Below are 20,698 nucleotides of genomic sequence, written 5' to 3'. Positions count from 1 at the left end.
CGTCACCCGGAATGTAACGAGACTTACCAGTAGCCACATGCGGCGGTGTATTTGCCTGTAATTAATACAGACCTGTAAAAACGGCAGTGCTGCCACAATCTGGTCTGAGAGCGCGCGCGCACGGCCACATTAGTTGACATTTCCTGTTGACTGAATTAGAGCATCTTTTAATGAGGCTCACTTCAAAACCATTTTAAATCCATTTGCTCATGTCAACATCAATGTACTCAGCATTATTTACCAATTAGTAAACCGGAAAGTATTCTTTAGATAATCTAAAATCTCAGTAAAATATTCAACGTGTCATTCATTTACTACAAACTGCCCTATAAAAACAAATTACTGGAACCAGCTGTCACAAAGCAACAAGTGGGTAAGGACAGAGCGCTTTTTAAACCTTGGGCTTTCCAGACCGCGTCTCAGCCGTTCCCGTTAGCGCCGGTGCCGCGTCTCCATCTCCTGCACAAACCGGGCGCCTCGGGCGCGCTGCGCGCCCCGGGGCAGCGGGTGCGGCAGTTCCGGGCGCTCGCAGCGCCGGGAGGCTGCAGATCGCTCCGCCCTGGAGCGCGGAAGGACGGCCCAGCGGCCGGAGCGGGGCCGGGGCAAGGGTCCACCCTTCCCGAGGGTCCCACGTCAGGGCTTCGGCCACCCGGCCCCCAGCAGCATCCCGGCGCCGAGGACGCCGTGCCGCGGAGCGGCGGCTCATGGCCCCGGGTAGGCGTCTTCTCAGGTGCGCGGTCAGGGGAGGCCCGCCCGCCTTTCCAGGCGGACTCCAGATGGACAGATTAAGCGCTGGGAAGGTATTTTCCACTAGATCGGGTTGGCAGGGATCTCCAGCGGCTCTCCCCTTCCGAGCCAAATCCCGCGAAGCGCTGCCAGGGCTGCAGCTCGGGCCGGGCGCGCTGCCAGCCCCGCGCAGCCCGGCCAAGGACGGCTCTAGAAGGACCTGAGCCCCCGAGCCGAGCCCAGCCACCGCCGCCCCGCCGCCCCGGGCCCTGCCCTGCCGGCAGCGGGGCCGCGAGCAGGACGGACAGGAGGGCTCGGCGCGCCTTTGCAAAAACATGGCAAAACCCTTCTGGGGTTTTTCTACTCACGCAGATTTTAAAAAAAAAAAAAAAAAAAAAAAAATCACACACCCTGTTTTTCCCCATATTTTGCAAGCAAAGGAAGGGTGGCTTGGAGGGTGGGTGGGTGTTTTTTTTTTAATCTCTGGAGCGTGGCAGAGCAGTAAATCTTGCATCTTACTCTGAAGAGCGCTGGGTTGGGGCTTCATTTTGGTCTCAGATGAGACTCCTGAAGCAATGAATCTTCCATCATGGAGGCCATTACCAACACAGTTTTCCTTCATTTTGGACTGCTTTAACCCTGATTGTATTATCAAACTCATCTCCAACCTTCCCTCAGTTGCTAGAGGCTCAGCAGATCTACAGGCTTTTCAAATATTCATCGACCCGAGAAGCCGAAAGCTGAAAAGCAGGAGGTGCTGAGGCAAGGCAAGCCGCCCCCGGCAGCCCACCGCTCCGGCGCTGCACCACCACCGCCCTCTGTTTTTTCCGGTTATTCTCAGTGTTATTTGTCCCTTCGGTAACGAATTTGACGCAATCCTCCCATTTAAATGGCGCCGTATTTCGGCAGTTCTCCCACCTGAGACCCCCCCGTCCCCTCGGCACCCCGCCCACGCCTTTGGCAGGGCCAGCCCGCAGAGGACACGCTGCCGGGGCTGTGCTCCAGCCACCCCGCTCGCGGCCCGGCCCGCGGGGTCGGCCAAGCTGCCGCCGCGGAGCCCGCGTCCCTTCGGTCCCAGGGAGCACCCCGACACCGGGGACAGACCCGGCGGCCGGCGGGAAAGCTGAGCCACTCTCGCGAGGGACGAGGCCCGCGACAAGGGTGGGACCTCAGGAACGCTGAGGTATCGGCGTTAGACGCCGGCCGAGGAGGCCAGCGCCAGCGATCTGCCACTGCAAACGAATGCCAGAGCGGCCCCAGAACGACAGAGGAACCAGAGGGCGGACACGGACACAGGCCTGAAACGCGCTGCAGTAGACTGGGGAAAAAAAACAACCCGTCGGATCCTATTAAAATCCTGTGATCCATTAGGATCTCAAATTACTGTATGCAAATTTCGGTAATTTAAAGGCATTTATAAAATTCAAGTAAAATAGCCCATGAATATTGGAAAATGCTCAAGCGCCGCGTTAAATGACAATTTTCAAAACACACTAAGGAGATCTGATCGTAACCAACCAGTCCCATGAAATACCATATCTATCATCAACTTTTTAATTACCAATTGATCAACATGTAGACAGTGTAATAGCTTTCAGCTTTTAATTACTGAACTATCAAAATTTCAACCAAAAAAGGAACCTCCAGAGATGAAACTGTAATGCTTGATTATTCATTGCTACATAATGAATGATTTGTTTTTAAACAAGATGTCAAGTTCCTCGTGTAATCCATCTGGATGGGTGACTTTGCAAAGCTCGCGCTGTCCATACTAAGTACTTGGGGCTCCTCTTCTCCCTTTTCCCCTGACCCCACAAGCGAAGGCTGTTCCTGGTTTCCCCCCCCGTAAGGCAAAACAGTCGCGAATCGAGGGGCCGAGAGGCAAACAAACCGCCAAGCCGCGCTACCCGGGCAGACAGGCCACTCCGTCCCAGCTGTTGCCCGGGAGGGAACACACGTTCCTTCCACCTCGTCTGTACGCCCACGGAAGCGGCTCCGCGCCCAGACACGCGCCGCGAGCGGCGGGCACGAGGCGCTGCTTCCCGCTTCACACGGCCGGCGCTCTTCGGAACAAACACCGCGAGAACCGCGACGCAGCTCCCAGCCCTCCTCCCCGTGGCGAGATACCCGCGGCTTCCAGTGCGGGTCTAACCCCGACAAGACACTTCTCAGCCGCGCCCCGAATTCAGCATCGAGCGTGTTCCAAGCGGCGACCCGCACCTCCAGGCGCCACCCAGCAGGGCCTCGCGGCCGCTCCCCGAGCTCCGACTAGCGAGGAGCGTGTGGTCCCGGCTCCCCTCTCCCGGCACCCGGCCCTGCTTCCAGCCCCCGCGAGCCCCGGGGGGGTCCGCGGCTGCGCAAAACCGCTCACGTCTCCGCCCTCCCTCCACGCACGACACGACCTGCTTCTCCCTCCCCGGGTGGTTTTCAAAGTTATACCCACTACCACCCCAAACTACCTCAAAGCCTCCACTTACGCCCCCCAAGGTTGCATTTCCGTTGGGGGAATGCACGAGAACCAGAGATTTTCAGCGACCTGAAGACGCGTCTTAAGGCTGCAGAGAGCCCCCTGCAATCCACACCCCCTGGAGAGGATTTTGGCAAATCCAGGCTTCTTGCATTTGAAGAGACATTTCCCAGAAATATTCGTTTGCAGATGCGAGGGATCTAGGTAGGTACCTAAAGCGGTAGTTCAAGCAGAGCGCATGACTCGATTAAAAAGAAACTACCAGCAAATAATGCATCTGTCCCTTCAACCCCAGTGGCAGCAATTAACATCACTCAGCCCGAGCCCCTTGTGTATGACCTTACAGATGTTTCCCATGCACACCATCCCTAAATGGTTACTCCACAGAATGGCATCTGTTCCACAAAAAAAAACAAACAAACAAACAAACAAACAAACAAAAAAAAAAAAAAAAAAGAAACCAAGGGAACAAGACCCTTTTGGTTTTCCTTCGATGCAGCCCCAGAAGCCCAGTTGTCACCACACAACACCCTGCAATACTTCCCCAGTAAATTCATCCGCTCCAGTCACATCTAGGGTTTGATTTCTACAGAGAAAGCACAAGCTCGTTTCACTCACTTCCCTTGGGAAGCTGCTAGTATGCACAGCTTGTACAGATTTTCACATAAGAAATTCAGTAATCAGTCCAGTAGCTGTAAGCACTTATGACAACAATATCTATCAACACTTACCATATTTACAACTAAATCATGTAAATACAAGTCAGCTCTCCTCTGCATGCTGATAATCTGGACAAGTGAAGGCTGAAAAAAGCCACTCCAAGAGGAGCCTGAACACACAAAAATCACGCAGGACGAGAACAAGCCCCACCGGCGCCGGCGAAAGGGCCGCCCTGCCCTGCGCCGCGCCGCGCCGCCCCGCAGAAATGCCGGCACAGCAGCTTCCCGGAGCTTGGCTTCTGTGCCACAGGGTCTGTACACTTTCCAGAAAAATGGGGCCAAGCTGCTTCGATACCTACTCTCCAGCTGCCTTTGAATTCCCTATAAATCCTAGGAACCCAATTTCAAGTGAAAAGATACCAATTTCAGAGGTGCTTTTCTCCCAAGATTGGCCGCCTGATTATGCTTATTAAACTGACAAAAATTCCTCTTTAGCTGGACCATTCGACTGCAGCTTCCACAGAGGTTTAGGCAAGTGATTTCCTAGACGCTTATAAATCAGCTGAGCGGGGAACAGTTATTCTGTATGCAATTCCATTTTTTGGCACAACAAACATACCAAGTTATTAAAACTTTCACATTGTTTTGGATTGCATCTTTCACAGATGCCAGTTTCTTCAACTGCTACTAAGCTGCTTTATTTAAAGTAAAGAGCAGCTGCGTTCCCAAAGGTTTCCCCAGTGAATTTAGCAACAGTTTGCCATGCAAGGTTCGTTCTCTGGGCAGCGAAATCCAGGAGAAGCAGGGAACAATCCACATCGGGTTTCACCAACATCCCCCTCGTCTGTGCACACCTGCCAATGCCCCCCGTTAATTCCGGCGCAAAATCCTTTCATCCCGGGGAGCAGAGAAGGCCCACTCGACCAGCCCGGCCGCTGAGCTCTCCCCAGGACGAGAGGCAGATGACCAGGCTTAAAATAGCCCAACTAATCCTTAGTTATTTACCGCAGCAGGGTTTAAGCAACTCCCCGCTTTAGGACAGGATTTACCCATGACGTCGGGGAGGGAGGAAGGGAGAGCGAGGTCCCGCTGGTTTAGCCTGCGGCGACGGCGGACCCCAGCCCCGCCAGCCCCCCGTTATCGCTCCCAGCACCCCGGCCACCGCGGGAAACCAAGGCAGAGTCACGGCACGGGCTGTTTCAAGGGGCAGCTCCTGGCGCTGGGACGTTTCGTACCGAAAGCCTCCACGGCGTAGCAACGCCCAGAGGATCACGCTCCATTTTAAGGCCTGTTACTTGCACGCGCCACGAGTTTCTCTGAACTGTTCGGGATGTCCTTCCCTCCAGATGTGCAACACCGTCCCACCGACACCACCTCACTGCGCGTGGCCGTGCGGCCCCCGAGGACTGAGCCCCGGAGCGAAGGGAAATGCTGGACTCAAACCAGCAACGAACCCCGAGCGCCCACAGACACCTACTTTTGTGTCCTTTCCCCCCCTCGGCAGCCTTGCACATAAACCCAAAGAAGTCAGACTGGGGCGGGGAAGGCAGGAAGGAGAGGAAGAAATAGTAGACTCCGAACACAGCGGATAGTCCACAAGGTATTTAGCCTTAGAAGGAATACAAAAAATAGTCATTCTGGCGGTAACGCTGAAATCATATTTAAGGGGAGCTCTCACGGAAGACAACCTCCCCCATCTCGAACAGGAATGAGATCAATAGACCTAGCCGACCTCAACACAAAATTTGAAAAAGTACCCCATCAGAAATGACAGCTTTACCTGACATACCACGCACACCTTCCAGAGTTGCATTCTACATACATGTCAACATACTTGAAAATTCAAGATCCAGTTTAACAAAGAGAGCCTGGAGAAGCGAGTTGGCCCATAATCCGAAACTCTCCGAGTGATTTAAGAGCTACATCGTTGGTTTTGCTATAAACCCTCTGTTTACGAGGCTCTATATATTCCTATATAGCGATAAATGGTTTGCCTCCAAGTATTTTCTTTATTTCCGGTCTACTATTTCTCCCCCCTTCCCCGACGATGTCCGAAGGGAACGGTGTTAATCCCTATCTATCCCACTTTAATCTTTGCTCTCACCGAGAAAAGACGCGACTGTGCTTCACATGCTGAAGCGGCAATACCTGGCAGTTACGGATTCAGGAAGAGTTGATTAAATGTGTACGTTCTGTTAAAGATTATAGAGACTGATTAAGAGTATAAGACCTTTAAATCGAACAAGACGCTGTTCATGCGGATAGAGCTCAAAAACCCCTGCGTGGGAGTCACTTCCAGTAGTCCTGCCTACCAGGTTAAGGAGTGACGGCTCTTTCGGAGCCGCTTTCAGACCCGAAGCTGAGCGAGGAGGAGGACAAACGGTCCTTAGCTGCGATACGGCAGGGAACAGCAGTCACGTGCCACGACCCTATAGATACGCGCTCCTAATGACACAGCACAAGGCTTCATTTTGAGCAGCCGGTCAACTCTTAGAAAACGAAGGTCAGAAGCGAAAAGCGAAGTGGCAGAGGAGAAGTTACACTCAGTTTCTACGCACCCAGAAGAATCTTCCCGTGCACCCGCGCTCCAACGCTGACTGCGGACAAGACGCAGGAGGAAGTCGGGTGGGTGCTGCCTCATCCCTGCCAGGAGCCCCGTAAGCATCTACAAGGGACGGGGACGGCACGCTGCCTGCCCAGCCAGCCCGCCCGGGGCAGGATCCCCGGTTCCCCCCCCGTCCCTCCGCCGGCGCCGAGGACGAGCATCCTCTTCCGCTGCACCGCCCGCGTCCAGGAGGAGCGGCGAGCAGGGCACTGGTTTGCCCAAGAGCTGAGGAATCGCCGCCGGGCTCCGCAGGGAGCTCTGCTCCGGCCACACCGCACCCACTGCTCCACGGCAAACCCCAGCGCTCCCGCACGGCCCCTTCCCTCGAGCCCCCGCGCGCCAAGGAACCGCGCGTGGCTCCTCTGGACTCTGCGCAGCGTGGCAAAATAAAAAAAAAAAAAAAAACACGGGTGGCAAAGAAAACGATCTGCCTGGAGAACTGGAGTTGCTGCCAAGCCGACCTAGATTCCCCCGACACCGGGAAAGCGCTTCATATGGCAAGCAGGGGTTTCGCTTCGTCGTGTCCTGCTGTAGCCGTCCTGAAAAAGCAGGCTTGCTCCGAGCAGCCCTAACGAACCCAACCCACCCTCCAGACGCTCCGCTTGACAAAGCTGACGCTCACTCGATGACAAGCCTTCACGGTTTTGACGTTTGTCATCCGGCTTTCCACCCAACGCCACGAAGCCCAGTCAGGCTGTCATCGGGAAGCGATAACGAAAAACACGGCATCGCTCGGGATCTCAGCACCAAGCGACATTACCGAGTTATCCAGAAGCCTTCCCCCGAGCCAGGCAGGAAAAGTGATCCAGGCTTGAAAGCTCTGAAAGAGCTGCTGACACCCGGAAGAACGCGGCACACTTTCTTGTTAAGAAGAACTCATGTGGTGCCTAGCCTCAAATCAGCTAAAAAGAGCATCTAGGTTTATAGAGACTGGGAAAAGGGGAGGGGGGCAACTCTCAGGAGCTTCCCCGCTTCTGCTGAGCTTCTCTCATCATAACCTGCGTCTGTGTTTGCTAATACGAATGAAGATATCAAAGAGGCAAGTAACAGGAGCACAAGCAGAGAGCTCAAATCAGGTTTTCAAGCAGAACAGCCTACGACGCGAACCCAAGACAAACCAAGCTACAGCAGCAGCTCTCTAAATGCGACTATTCCAGGTCTTCAACACGAGGAAAGCAGCGAAGATTTAGCTGACCGCCCTCGTGAGCTAACTCCACGGAGCCACACAGGGTTTCTGTGTATGTCCTGTACGCGTCAGCAACTTGGGTTTGTCCAAGACCAACCTCACGGCACCAGTGAATTATCTGTGGCACAACAAAAACCCTAACCCGCATCAGCGTTGTAAAAGACCCGATTAGCATCTTTTACAGCATGACTCCTGAAAACAAGCCATCTTATCTGCAGCGTCCAGCAAGAATCTTGCTCAGCATCGCTTTCTGCTTCAGGAAAGCAAAGAAAACAATACTTGCCATTCTTCTCCAAACCTCAACCAACTGGACTAATCCACGCAAAGTGCCCGAGCAAACATAACCGTGTAACCAAAGGCACTGCGGCTCTGCCACGGTGCAGAGAAGCCTCGGAGCACCGCCAGCACGGGCGGACGGGGCTGGGCACCCCCCGGGAGAGAACCCCGCGTGAGGGGCAGAGCTCCTGGCAGCGGAGCCGTCAGCCACCTGCCAGTGGGCAAAGGGCAGCTCTTGCCCCAAAGTTATTACGGCTCCCAAGGCCAGAGCCGTATCGGCGCCCCGGGGAAGCGGTACTGTGACGGCACGCACCGAGCGGGAGCGCTCTCCCTGCCCGCAGGGCTAGGGACCAACCGTCCTCCTCTCAGGCCGGGGGGGCTTTGGCGTGGGCTCTTGGCCCAGAGGCTACACGAAACGCTCAGGCTGCACAAAGAAAGTTTTCTTTCTAGCCCAATTTTAGCAGAGCCCTACACTTCGCCGTCGCCCCAGCTCCAAAGCCTAACATCGCTAATATTTAAAAGCGTTCTGCGAGGGAAGCTGCCAGGCAGCCTCATTTAAAAACAGAAAAGCGGCAACAAGCAGTTTCTCATGCTTGATCCGATTACTCTGATCTCTCTTTTGATGCTGTAGAGTCAGACTCGTACCTCTATTACCGCACGGGGGGAGCCGGGGAGGGAGGGGAACGTCACTGGGCTGCTTCGTATTTCCTTCTTCCCCGTCACGCTTCGGAGAAGGGATATGGGCGGCAGAGCGCCGGAGTAACGTGGGTGAGGGGTCTGGGATGCACCCACCTCCTGGAGGAGATGCCCCGCGGGCTGTGGTACCACGGCCCCCCCGGGCAGCCCCCCGCGCAGCAACGGCACCCTCACACCCCCCGTGCTGGAGCCAGCCAAGTCCTGGCCTGGTCTCACGCTGCCCACCAGAAGTTCCTCTCTATGAATAGCACTGCCGCTCTAACAAAAAGGTGTGTTTCTGCATCAGGGTCTGAGCTATCCCAGGTCCAAGCTCGCAAGAGCCGTCCTGTGTCGGGCTAGCACTGGAGAGCCTCTTTGCCGATGGAAGACCACCACCGCCAGAGCCCACCCCAGCCAAGACCCAAGAGAGCTGCCAGCAGCTCGGGGAACGCAGCGACCTTCCCACTCTGGAAGCAGACCTCTGAAGAGATTATAAATCAGGTTCAAGCGCTTACTAACGCTGCTAAAAAAGGACACACCGAGATCAAAGAGGCTCATTCGCAGCCATAACCCGAACCCACAGTTTCACATACCCAACACGTGTCAAGGCAAAAGGCAACTTTCGGAGGCAACACCGGCCCTGCGGGCATCCTGGGCTCCGACAGCTACACCCGCATCTGCCCTGCTCCACCGGCGGGGATCAGCGTCCCCCACCGCTCCCACCGCTCCGCCAAGGACTCCAGAAAACGCCACGGAAGCACCGCAGCTCTGTCAACCTGCTGAAGAATCAAGCCAGCAATGTAACTGCTCAGGGCAAACTTCACAGCTGGCCTTGGCAGAGAAAGGAAGTTTCTACCACAACGACCATTCCCCACCGCCAGACGTACACCTGGGTTTACACAGTGCCTGCCACCACCTCCTGCCAAGCGCCTGTTTTCAATTCAGCATTTGCGCTGGACTGGCACGGCCCCTGCAAAGAGGGGAGGGGGGCGACAGAGATGGCACCGTGCCAGCAGGGCCCACAAAACCAGACAGCCCTGCTGCAGAAGGAAAAAAAAACAAGTCGAAGCCACCACGACCCTGCCGGAACGCAGCACCTACGCGTGCGACTGTCGGCAGCGGGACGACACCGAGAGGCTGCCGGCATTTCCAGTGACCAGACAAAAATGCCCCAGAAAAAGCCAGATGAAAAAGATTTTTCAGTTAAGCGACAGCCGGCCAAAGTTTGGGGTTTCTGAGCACAGAGATGTGCCTAAGTATCGCTTTGATCCTCTACGCTGGCATCTTCATGGGGTCTCGAGTCTTATAATAGAATCGCCTTGAGAATTCAGTAAGGTCAGAATGTTTTTAATACTCGAGCACTTAAACCGCAGAAGAACGTAATAGATTAGAGCCAAACCGGAGGGTAAAAATAGCCCGCTGGCCCAGCCCGACGAAGGGACGCCGCTGATTTAAAATAACTAGGTGTGCAAGCCAGGGAAAGTTCCTGGTACAATCCAGTGGAGCGCTTTAACTACAACAAGCAAGCCACCGACCACAAACAGCGGGTGAGCGTGTGGTAAGAGTTCAACACCAATTACGAGAACCACTGGTGCTCCTTGTGTATTTTTATCGCTCGCTGGAATATATCTGAATGGCCCGACCTGAAAGTCAGGTTTTCCGGAGTTCCGCAGAGCACGGTTTGTGGGGCTCCCCAACAGCCAGCTCGGTGCCGGGCAAAGACTTACGGCGAGAGCCTGATGCGCGGCACAGCAGGAAAACCAACAAGCTCAACGGGTAACACGTACGCGAGGAGGGAGAGAAACTGTTATTACAGCAAAAAAGGCCGAGAGAAAGCAGGAGGAGACGAATGGCTCGCAGGCGAGGGTCGTTCGGGGAGCTAGCCTGCACCCGCGCCGCTTGCAGCTGGGGCTCTTTCTGCACTTGCAAATTAAAAACCGGACTAATCTAAATTCAGCCCGTGGCTCCGCCACAAACGCCAGCTCGTCTCGGGGCGCCGCGGGCCAGCTACCACGCACCGACGTGTGCCCTGGCCGACGAGCTCCCTCGCGTTTCGATCGCCAAAGTTTTGATTGAAGCCTCGTGGTATTTTCCTTCAAAAAACGCCTGCCACACATGCAAAAAAATATCCTTTTCCACCAGCACGCTCCCCTCGAAGCCAGGCACGCCGAAGCGGCCAAGCCCACGCTGGACGACCTTCAAAGCCTTCTGTGGTGGAGCTCCCCATTAGCCACAACAGCAGCTGCGAGCTGCAGCCTGCAATTAAATCCCCAGGAAAGCAACTGATTTATGAAACTTAAACAAGTACATACCACTCATAATTACAACATTCCACCTAGGGTCTCTCCTTCATTGCAGGTTTCCAAACGGAGTCTCTTTATTTAGTGCTGGTGGGTTTGCACCACCAGAGAACAGCACACAATATTCCCCAGAGAAACAAGCACAACTTTTTTTTTTTTTTTTTTTTTTTTTTTTATCCTCCACGTAGCATCCAATTTCTCCAAAGAGATACAGATGGCGCGTCCAGCTTTGCTTGTGCTCTTAAACCACTGCGTAAGTATTTACTGACTGGCCGGATTCCAGCTCCGGCAAGCGCTGCAGCCTCGCTGCCGGCGCGGCCCTCGCAGCCCCCGGGGTCTGCCCCAGCTCCGGAAGGCAACTTCACTTCTCGGATCCAGGGAGCCTTCGGGAGAGGAGCGTTGCTGGCTGCCACCAAAACGCAGAGGAGGCAGAGGTTGTCGAAACCCTTTGTAAAAGCGCAGCGATAATCCCTAGAAAAACAGGCATTAAACAGAAAGATCCAGAACAATCTGCCTACGTGCCATGTCGGGAAGCGCTGGGGTTTTGCTTTGAGCCAACGCGTTGTCAGGAGCGTTCAGGCGGTCTGTTTCCACAGAGGGCACATCCAGGCTGAAAGAGGCGTTTTGTTCCGGGCGGCGGCAGCAGGCACAGGGTTAAGGAGCTGACCCGTTTTCGGTCCGGCAAGAGGGCAGAGGCCAGGTCCGCAGCCGCGGCCCCGCGAAGCGCGCCTGGAAGAAGGCACGCCGAGCCACCGCGTCGCCCGGGCAGGGCCGGGTGGTGACAAAGCCTTCTTTATTTACACACCCCGGAAAGACAGTGAAAGACAAACAAAGAGAACAGGAACGCAGCATCAGCAGAGCGGCTGCTGCCGAGGCCCAGGGCTCCCGGAGCAGCGTCACTCTCCTCCCCGGCCGGCAAAGCCACCGGCAGCAGCTGGCCCGGCAGCCAGAGGTGCCCGCCACGGCCCCCTCGTCCCCGCAGAGCGTGCCTGGAGCCCAGCTCTCTGCCGCTCTTCCCATCCTCGGGAGCCACGGGAGCCTCCTTGGCAGTGGTTTCCAAGCCAGATTGTCGTGCTTATAAACCTGCGCTCAACTGCCTACATGCAAGACAAATGAGCCCAAGCTGCAACCCAGATGGATTACTTCATTCACCAGCCCCTTCCTTGCATCGCTGCGGCGGCGGCTGCGTGGCCTGCGGAACGCGAGCCTGTGTTTTTCAGGGCCAGAGCCCGGCCGAGTCCGAGCGAAGCGCCCGCAGACCGCAAGCCTCGCCTTGCTCCCGTACAAAGGCTCCTCGGAAACTCAGGCCGTATTTCCGAAGGAGCCCGGCTCCCGGGCGCCCCGGGGGAGCCCCAGCTGCCTTCGAGGGGGTCTTTCTCCGGCCTGCCTGCCGCAGCCGGGGCTCGGGGGCCGCCGCCGCGACCGCCTCTCGTCCAGCCCCTCACACCTCCGTGCCGCGGCCGGGCTGCAGCCTGATGCCGACGCCGCCTCCGAACGCCTCCCGCAGCTCCGGCTGAAAAGTTATTCTTTCTCAACGGCCGTGCAGTGCTGCTGCTCTGCACCGCTAGCCAGATGCTGCGTTCCACCCCAGCGCTGGCTGCCTCCCCGTGTCAGCCGAAACCGCTCCTCGACCCTCTCCCTCCTTCACGGGGGTCGTTCTGAAGTTTAATTAACTGTAAAGCATTAAGCTCGGATAAAAAAGGTGCCACAAGCGCACAGATCCCTCTCGAGCTGCCGGCTCAGTGTAGCCTGAGTCCAGGCGCTGCCTATCGCCATTCCAGGCACCCCCGCCTGAAGCCAGAGCCTCCGTGTGCCGGGTCACGGCTGCCACGGCAGCACGGCACGGCACGGCATGGCACTCGCTCTGCCGTGCCCCAGGTGGCAACCCGCGCCAGACCCTGCTGCCCCCACGCTCCTTCCCGCTGCCCAGACTACCACCGCGCGCGGATCGACAGCTCTGCGAAGGCAGGGGAAACGGGGAACAAACACAGCGAGTCCTTCGGCCCGAAGGGAAGCGTCGTCTAAAAGGCATTAAGGCAGGAGGTCTGGGATTTCATCCTGCGATTCACCGCGGAGCAGCAAAACCACAAGATCGTTATCTTCCACTAAGAGCAGCGCAATCTCGATTCACGCTGGGTGGTGCTTTTCACCCAACTGTATAGGTCGGGCACAGGCGTTTTAATTCAGCATCCAACCCCGCTTTTGTTTCTCTTCAGCTGCTTCGACATTCTACATCGCGTCGCTGTGCCTGTGAGCTGGGCGGTGATTAACAGGCTTACCCTATCGGAGTATCGTAGCAGCCGTTAGCTAAAAACGGCTCGATAAAAAAAAAAAAAAAAAAAAATACCAAGGATTCAAAACGTGAGGCGAGGTATTAAGAGTCAGGCAGCAAAACAAAGAACGAAGGCGGCTGTCCTGCCACGGGGCTTTTATTTTTAATTCGGGCGCCTTTCAACCACAGGGTCTCCAGGTCAAAGCGGCGGGCGATCCGCCACGCCGCGAGCTAAACCAGGCGTAAATCCCACGGAAAGCACCTTGCGACAAAACGTCGGGAGGGCTGGGAGGAGAAGACACCAAGTACCCCGAGATCGGGGCGGCTCTGCGGGAGCCGAGCGAGCGCAGCGGCTCGCGGCCATCGCTGCCGGCCGCCCTCGGGGCGGCGGGAACGGCGCCGCCGAAACCGGGCGAAGGCAGCGCCGGGAACGCCGGGCGCCCAGCGCCCGCGGAGGCAGAAGGAGCCGGGAAGCCCACCGGCTTCCCCCCGCCGCCCCCCGTCCTACCGAAAAGGCCAACGGGGAAGCCCGGGGAGAGCGTGTACAACACGCCTCTGAATAAAGCTCTTTGTTCGGCCGAGCTGCCTGCTCCTTTATCCCCCCCGTTCCTACGAGTTAAATTCAAGAGATCGCTCAATGGCCCTCTTGTTCTTCCCAAAACGTCCCGGGCAAATAATGCTCGCTCCTCTCGCCGCGCGAGCCAGTAAATGGAGCCTTGTGCCTCTCCAGTGACACACTGCAAATATAAAGTGGCGTTAAGGGGGAAGATTTTTTGCCGAGCCACCGGCCGCAACCGCGAGTCCCTCCTGCGGCGCCGGGGCTCGCCGCGGGCGGGCACTCGGTGGCCCAAGGGCTTCCCCGAACCGCCGCGGCGCGCCGGCTGCCGCCCCGACGGGCTGTCCGGGCACGTGTGGGGGGGGGGGACACGCGTGGCGAGGAGGCACACGAGTGGGGAAGAACACGAGCGGGAAGGAGGGGCACACGCGTGGGGGGGGGGGGGGCTCCCCGGTTCGGCCCCCCTAATTAGCGCGCCCTCCGCGGCCAGGCTGCGGAGCGGGGCGCTCGCCGGGGCCCCGGCGGAGCGCGGAGGCAGCGCCGCGCAAGTCCCGCGTCCACCGCAACAGGTCCCGCTCCCGCGGGCGGCGCGTCCCCGCCGGGGTGGGATCGGAGCTGGGGAGAAAGGGGGGAGGAATGATGGGGGGGGGGGGCGCACCCCGCAATTACTTTTTAATTGGGATGCCGCCTGCCGAGCCCCCGGGCGGCGGGGAGAAGCGGCTGCCATGGCAACCGGCGGCCCGACACGCGCGGGTGGGCCGCCCGCCGCTCCGCACCGGCGAACCACACCCCCCCCCCCCCAAAACCACACACGGACAGACACACAAACAGCGGCCGCGCTGCCCCCCCCCCCCCCCCCCCCCCCAGGCCTCGCCGGCGCCCTCCGGCGGCGGGGGGGGGTTTGGCGGGGGGGGGTCCCGGCGGGAGGTCGCGCCCTACCTCTGGGGATGATGGCGGCGGCGGAGAGGAGCAGCAGGAGGAGCGGGAGGAGGCCCGGGGCGGCGGCGGCGGCGGGCGCGGGGCGGCGGGGCTGGGCGCGACCCGCCATCTCGGGCACCTGCTCGGCTCTGCCCGCCGCGCCGGCACCTAGCGACCGCGCGCGCCGCTAATGAGATGCGCCCGCGTCAGCGCGCCGCGGGGGCGGGGCCGCCCGCGGGACACGCCCCCCCCTCCCCTCCCCGCGCCTAGGGGCCGGGGAGAAAGTGCCGGCCGCGGCGCGGGACGCAAGGGCGCGGCGGGGAGATGGGGGGAGAATAGTGAGGGGGGTCCTGCACGCCCCCCCCCCCCACACACACACACGGTTATACACACGCACACACCCCCCCGGCAGAGCAGCTCGGCGGCCGCGCGGGAAAGCGGCGTTTCGCGCGGGATTGGGGGTTTCGGTCAGAGCCGCAGGGTCGCGGGCGAGCATCAGGGAAAAAAAAAAAAAAAAAAAAAAAAAAAAAAAAAAAAAAAAAGCACTGAAACCAAAACCACAATAAAAGACCCCACGTTTCCTACAGCTCCTCCAATCTACGGCCACCTATCGCGACTCCTGCCGGCGGGGCGACAGGCGGAGGGGCTGCGCGCATGCCCCGCCCGCCGCTTGCCCACGCCAGCCCCCCGGGGCCCCGTCCCCCCCTCCAGCATCCCCCTCGCGGTGTCGTGTGTCCCCCCCCCCCCAACATCCCCTTCCGGGGGTGCGGCACCGCCCCAGCATCGCTCCCGCAGTGCCCGCTCCGGGGTCGGACCCCCGCAGCCCCCGGCGCCCCCCGGCCCGGGGCCGCTGGAGGCGGTGTTGAGCCTTCCCGGCCGCGGGGGAGCGGAGCCCGGAGCCCGCCCCAAATCGGCCTTTTCTGCCGCTTTTCCCCCGCGACGGGCTTGAAGCCGGGTGAAGGGGAGAGCAGAGCGCCCGGCCCAGCCCCTCCACCCCGGGACGGCAAGTTCCCGCGGGGCGGGGGAGTTGCCCCTCGCCCCTCCTCGCCCCGGCGCCTGCCCAGCACGGAGCTCCAACCGCTCGGGGTGAGCGACGACCGGCTCCCGGCAAAACGCCGGATCCCCACTATTCTCGGGGCACCCCCAGCCCCACGCGAACCCCCCCTGCCCGCGGGACCCGCCGTGCCCCGGCGCCTTCCCGCCCCGCCGACGGGCCCAAGGACTCGCCTTCCCGCTCAACACGTGCCGCAGGCGCGGAGCTTCGGGCCGCCGGAATCCTCGGGGTCCCGCGGCGCGGGCAGATTCATCCCCGCGTTGGTGAGGAAGCATTCGACTGCGCCCGCGATGCTGAACTCCCGTCCCTGCAGAAGGACTCGAGCGCTGCCGAACAGCAAACTCAGGCTGGAGCAGCTCTGCAGAGGAGCTCCGCTCACCGCAGGGTCATCAGGCACCCGGCCGTCCCGTTCGCCTCTTTTTAATTGCACGGTTTAGGCCCTTTTGTACGATACCGTACGCTATGACCCACTGCGGCTCAGACATCAAATCGAAAGGCAACTCGTATTAACTAAAAAGGTTTATAATAATTTAAGTATTCATAGGGTGCCGAACAATAAGTAGTAGGAACTACAATTTGCATAATAAATATCAATATCACAACAGCTAAACCAAACCATGACAAATTATCTGCTGCTAAATGACCGGGAGATTATAGAATGCAAATTGCGAATCCTGAACTCTAGGAAATGACTTCCCCGACCTCCCGCGTCTCGCTCGGCAGACAAAGAGGGACGCGACGCGAGATGCACGAAAACTGGCGATGTTCCTGCTGGAAACATCTTACTGCATCCCATTACGCATCAACTTTAATTTCGAGAGGGAAACGATTTCCCCTGTCCTGGAAGCTTACCCTCAGATTATTTGTCACAGCGTGTTTAGCAGTTATGATATTGATGCGCGAGCCCCGTTGGCAGTGATTGAAAGCTGAGTGACACCGCGTCACGGGCAGCCGGGGCCAGCAGCTAACGGGGGGCGGTGGCAGGGACCTGGGGGGGGGTGGGTGCTGGGAGGGGCTGCCGAGGGCTGACCCACCCCACGGGCACGGCCGATGGAGCCGCGGGCATTCCACGCCGGGCTCGCTCCCCCATTCTCTCGGCCCGAGGGACGGCAGCGGGAGATGCGGCGTGCCGGGGAACGGTGGTGTGCCACGCCGGGACGGGCAACGGCCCAGGGAACCGCACGGCCTGCGGGCCATCGACACCCAGCGCCCCCCGCCAGCACCCAGCGCCGGGGCCAGGAGCAGAACCGCAGCGCAGGAGCGCTCGTGGGATGCGGGACCGCGACCCAGCGCATCCCCTGGCCCCCGAGCTGCAGCTGCGGAGGCTCCCCGGGACCCACCCGGTTCCCTCGCTGCTCCCAGAGGGGTGAGGAGCGGCGGGAATTGCCCCCCCCCGGGAGCCCCGCACCCTTCGCACCCCTCCAACACCCGCTGGCGCCTTTGCGCCTTCAAACCGACAACAGCTCGTTGCTTCAGCCTTTAAAGCCGGCGCGGAAGTGCGGTTTGAAATGAGAACTCCCACCCCTGGCACCCGCGCGGGGACAGAGCCGAGCCCCGCGGCTTTGCGGACGCTTGCAGAGGAAGGCGCGAGAAGAATGACCGATCCCGTTTGCTCCCGGCCCTCGCGAACGGGCGTTCCCACACGCCTCGAGGGGCACCGGGCGACGGCAGCGAGACGCAGCAACGAAACGTGCCCGAGCAGCAGCCGGTGCGAAGGCAGCAGGCCGGCAGCCGTGCCGGTCCTGGCCAGACCCAGCACCAATCCTGCTGCCGCCAGCGCCGGGCGCGGCGCCGGAGGCCACGGCCCCCCCCACCACCCTAAGGGCGGTTTTAAGAACCCGACCCCAGGGAGAGCCACTGCAGAAGCGATGGTGGACGCCGTTTCCAGGTGCGTTTGCGAAACCAGCGATCAATCACCTGCTCTCACCTTCACAAGGACGGTGCAAGGGAAACCCAGGCGACTCGCTAGCCACAGCGGCTTTCCACCGAGTCCCCTCGCTTGGGCATTCGCTCCCGACGTGACCCCGAGAAGGGAGAAAGAACCTCACGTTTCCCTCTAGAAAAGGACAATACGTCAGAAGGCACCTCGCCTCCGCAGGTACTGCGGGCCTTCCCGTTCTCACGCAGCTCTTTGAGCCTCAAAGGTGCCACAGAGACGGAGACCAAAAAGATGCCTCCGCAAACGGCAGCGTTTGTTCGCTCTACATACCCTGTCAAGAGAAATGAAACAGTTGTCGATCTTGGGGAAGGCGCCGGCTCTGAAATTTTCAAAGAACTGCATGCAATTTTAGCCGCACAATCCACATTAAAGCCAGCATGGGGCTAAATCCTGTGTAACTCTTTGAAAATGGAGGACTTTCTCAAAAGGAATCCGGAGAAGGAATAATCAAGTTAGAGCATTTCAGATTTAACGGCTCGCCTGAAAGACGTTTCAGCGCTTCCCGGGTGGGTTGCGTTCCCCGCAGCCGGCCGGGCTCTGCGGCGGCAGCGTCTCCTCCGAGCATCTCCTCGTACCTGTCCCCAGCCGGGGGAGCGGCGCGGGCTCTTTACAGATCAGGTAAAAATGCAAAGCCTAATTTCCACTCTTTCATGTACTGTGACAAAGTTGTCATTTGCTACGCTCTCCGTCTATAAATTTAGGGCTTTAGTTACGGCACAAATGGCTCCCGATATATTTTATTTATCTGCCTTCCACTGGGATGAACAAATTCGTTCAAACTTTTCGAAGGTACCAAACGGATCCCCGCGCAGCGAGCAGAAGTGCTGCCGGGCACCGCGGCCGGGGGAAGAGGCGACGTGTCGCTGTCCCGCCGGGCTGGGAGCTCCGCTGGGCCCGCACGCCCTGGCCAGGACAAACCGGGGATGGGACCGCAGCCGGACTGGGCGGCCGGCGCCAGCGGGGGCTGCCCGGGGTCCCCAAAGGCGCCTGGAGCCCGGCCGCGCCGCGCCGGGGAACCGCCGCGGCGGCACCGCCCGGCAGCCACGCAGCCTCTGCGCCCGCGGGAATCGCGCCGGGAGGACGGTACGCGCCGGAATGATTCCCCAAAATACGGATCCCAGATCGACAGGCGGAAGCACCATTTGTACGTGTGGGTCGGACGTTGACTCTCAGTCCCTCGGGACGACCGCTGCAGGCACACGCAAAGACCGGTCACGCTTGCCGAGAGCAATAATGCCGTCTTTGCAAAGCACATATGCTGGGCACCCACTGTAAATACAATCTTTTCATTTATAATTTACAAAATTTTCTCCAGCACCCACTGGATATTTGCATTTGCTTTGTCTTTTTCCTGCGGGAGGGGGGGAGAAAGGGGGCTGTTTTTAAATTTTCATTTCGAGCTAAAAGATTAAATTTAATTATTTTTAAGCCACAAGTGTGACAATAAAACAAAAAAGTCTTTTGATTTTGGAGAAATCCTATTGAGGATCTGAAGGGCTGTCATCAGTGCAGCATCAGTCTTCATTATCTGATTCTTTTTTCAATTGGCAGAGCTTTACAGAGAACACCGCTCTTTCAACAAAATGATAAAGGGGTATTTGAAATAAACAGAGAGAGTCCCCAGCCAGTGAATACCTTAGACTGCCGTGGACTGTGACTTAATGCTAACTCCTATGAACTCTGGCTTTTTATCTTTTAATAAAAAAGCCATACAGATGGGATTTTTTTGCTCAGCTAAAACCTTTGTTAAAAAAAAAAAAAAAACAAAAAAAAACAAAAGAAAACCAAACCAAACCAAAAAAACAACCCCTAAGGAACAACAGACACTAAAAGTATAAAAGTTCTCTCCGAGCAAACTCTCCTGCGTGTATTTATTCCAGACTGTCTGGAAAAAAAAAAAAAGAAAAAAAGAAAAAAACACAAACAAACAAAACAAAACAAAAAAACTCCTAAAACCCAAAGCCTTCCCGTGCCCCAAGGGTGAGGCGCCGCGGTCCCGCCGCTGTTGGGTGCCAGGAGCGAGCGGGACGCCCCGAGGCATTGGGGGTTTTGCAGCCCAACGCTCGGATCAGGACGGGCTTCGCCGCTGCGCGACGGCAACGCAAACACCAGCCCGGGTTTCACCGGCTGGCCCGTTCCAGCCCGTTCCGGCCTGTTCCAGCCCGTTCCAGCCCGGCCGCACCAACGGGCTCGTGTGTCGCGACAGAGCGGCGACGCGCGTCCCCCGATGGGACATATCCACAAAACACCGATCGCTTTCCTATCACCTCCAGCAAGTGCAACCAGAAGGGTTAAGCTCCCAAGTCTGCTGAAACAAGATGAAATATTTTCAGACAGTTTTAAGGGAACCCGATTATTCCCCAGCGCGGGGATAAAGCACGAAAAACCTAGCCAGTCTGGCTCCCCTGCCGGTCTAACCTTTTTACTAGTGGATAATGAGGAATAAGCCATAATTTAGACTTTCTTTATTTATTTTTTTTTAAACAGAGATGCAGTTGAGAAAGGAGAGGGACAAATCATTTTATAGTCTTGCATCATCTTTCCTGCAGATGAGTCTCTAATGCACCCGCGCCATAAAACTCAGGAACTGTGCCCTCTGCATGTTGTTGTGACAAATTTCAAATCAAGAGGGTGCTTGAATTGGATTTATTACAATTGGGAGACAAGAAATTGTAATCTTTATGAGCCAATGACACAGAGCCTTATAATAAGAGAATGAAGTATCATTTTAAATGTAAAGCAAATTAGATTACCGGGGTCAAACCCTTCTACAGAGACATCATCATGTCTTCAGAGCGCCTCTTGCATCTGACATCCTCTTTTCAGGTTTCGCATTAGCATTTAAGTGTTTTTTAAATGTGTTTAATATTCTTATAGGAGAAAAGTGCCTGGAAAAGTCAAGACATGGAGATCACGGGGAAGGGGGAGGAAGGAAGCCGTGGCAGCGGGTGCCGGGGAAGTGCCGGCCCGCCGTGAGGAGTCGGGCACAGCGGCGGCGGGACGCGGCACCATGCACCGCTGGGGGGGAAATAAATAAATAAATAAATAAATAAATAAATAAAGCC

At 57.6% G+C, this 20,698-nt stretch overlaps 1 protein-coding gene across 6 annotated transcripts in view; it reads right to left on the bottom strand.

Moving 5' to 3' along the window:
* The window catches only part of CADM1 (cell adhesion molecule 1), a 156,842-nt gene extending 142,005 nt beyond the window's left edge, over nt 1-14,837 (bottom strand). For 4 of the 6 annotated variants that reach the window (XM_042800402.1, XM_042800398.1, XM_042800403.1 and 1 more), the window contains exon 1: nt 14,662-14,836. In XM_042800402.1, the coding sequence (XP_042656336.1) occupies nt 14,662-14,770 (109 nt within the window). In that variant the 5' untranslated portion in view covers nt 14,771-14,836. Of the gene's footprint in view, nt 1-14,661 lie in introns of all 6 variants that reach the window. The other 2 variants (XM_042800396.1, XM_042800397.1) reach the window with 1 other exon arrangement.
* Between the last annotated feature and the right edge of the window lie 5,861 nt (nt 14,838-20,698).

This window comes from Tyto alba, unplaced genomic scaffold, assembly GCF_018691265.1.
Source record: "Tyto alba isolate M040663 unplaced genomic scaffold, T.alba_DEE_v4.0 Super-Scaffold_32, whole genome shotgun sequence".
NCBI classification, from domain to species: Eukaryota; Metazoa; Chordata; class Aves; order Strigiformes; family Tytonidae; genus Tyto; species Tyto alba.
The sequence above is the reverse complement of the archived record's forward strand: the minus strand, read 5'-3'. Positions and strand labels throughout refer to the sequence as shown.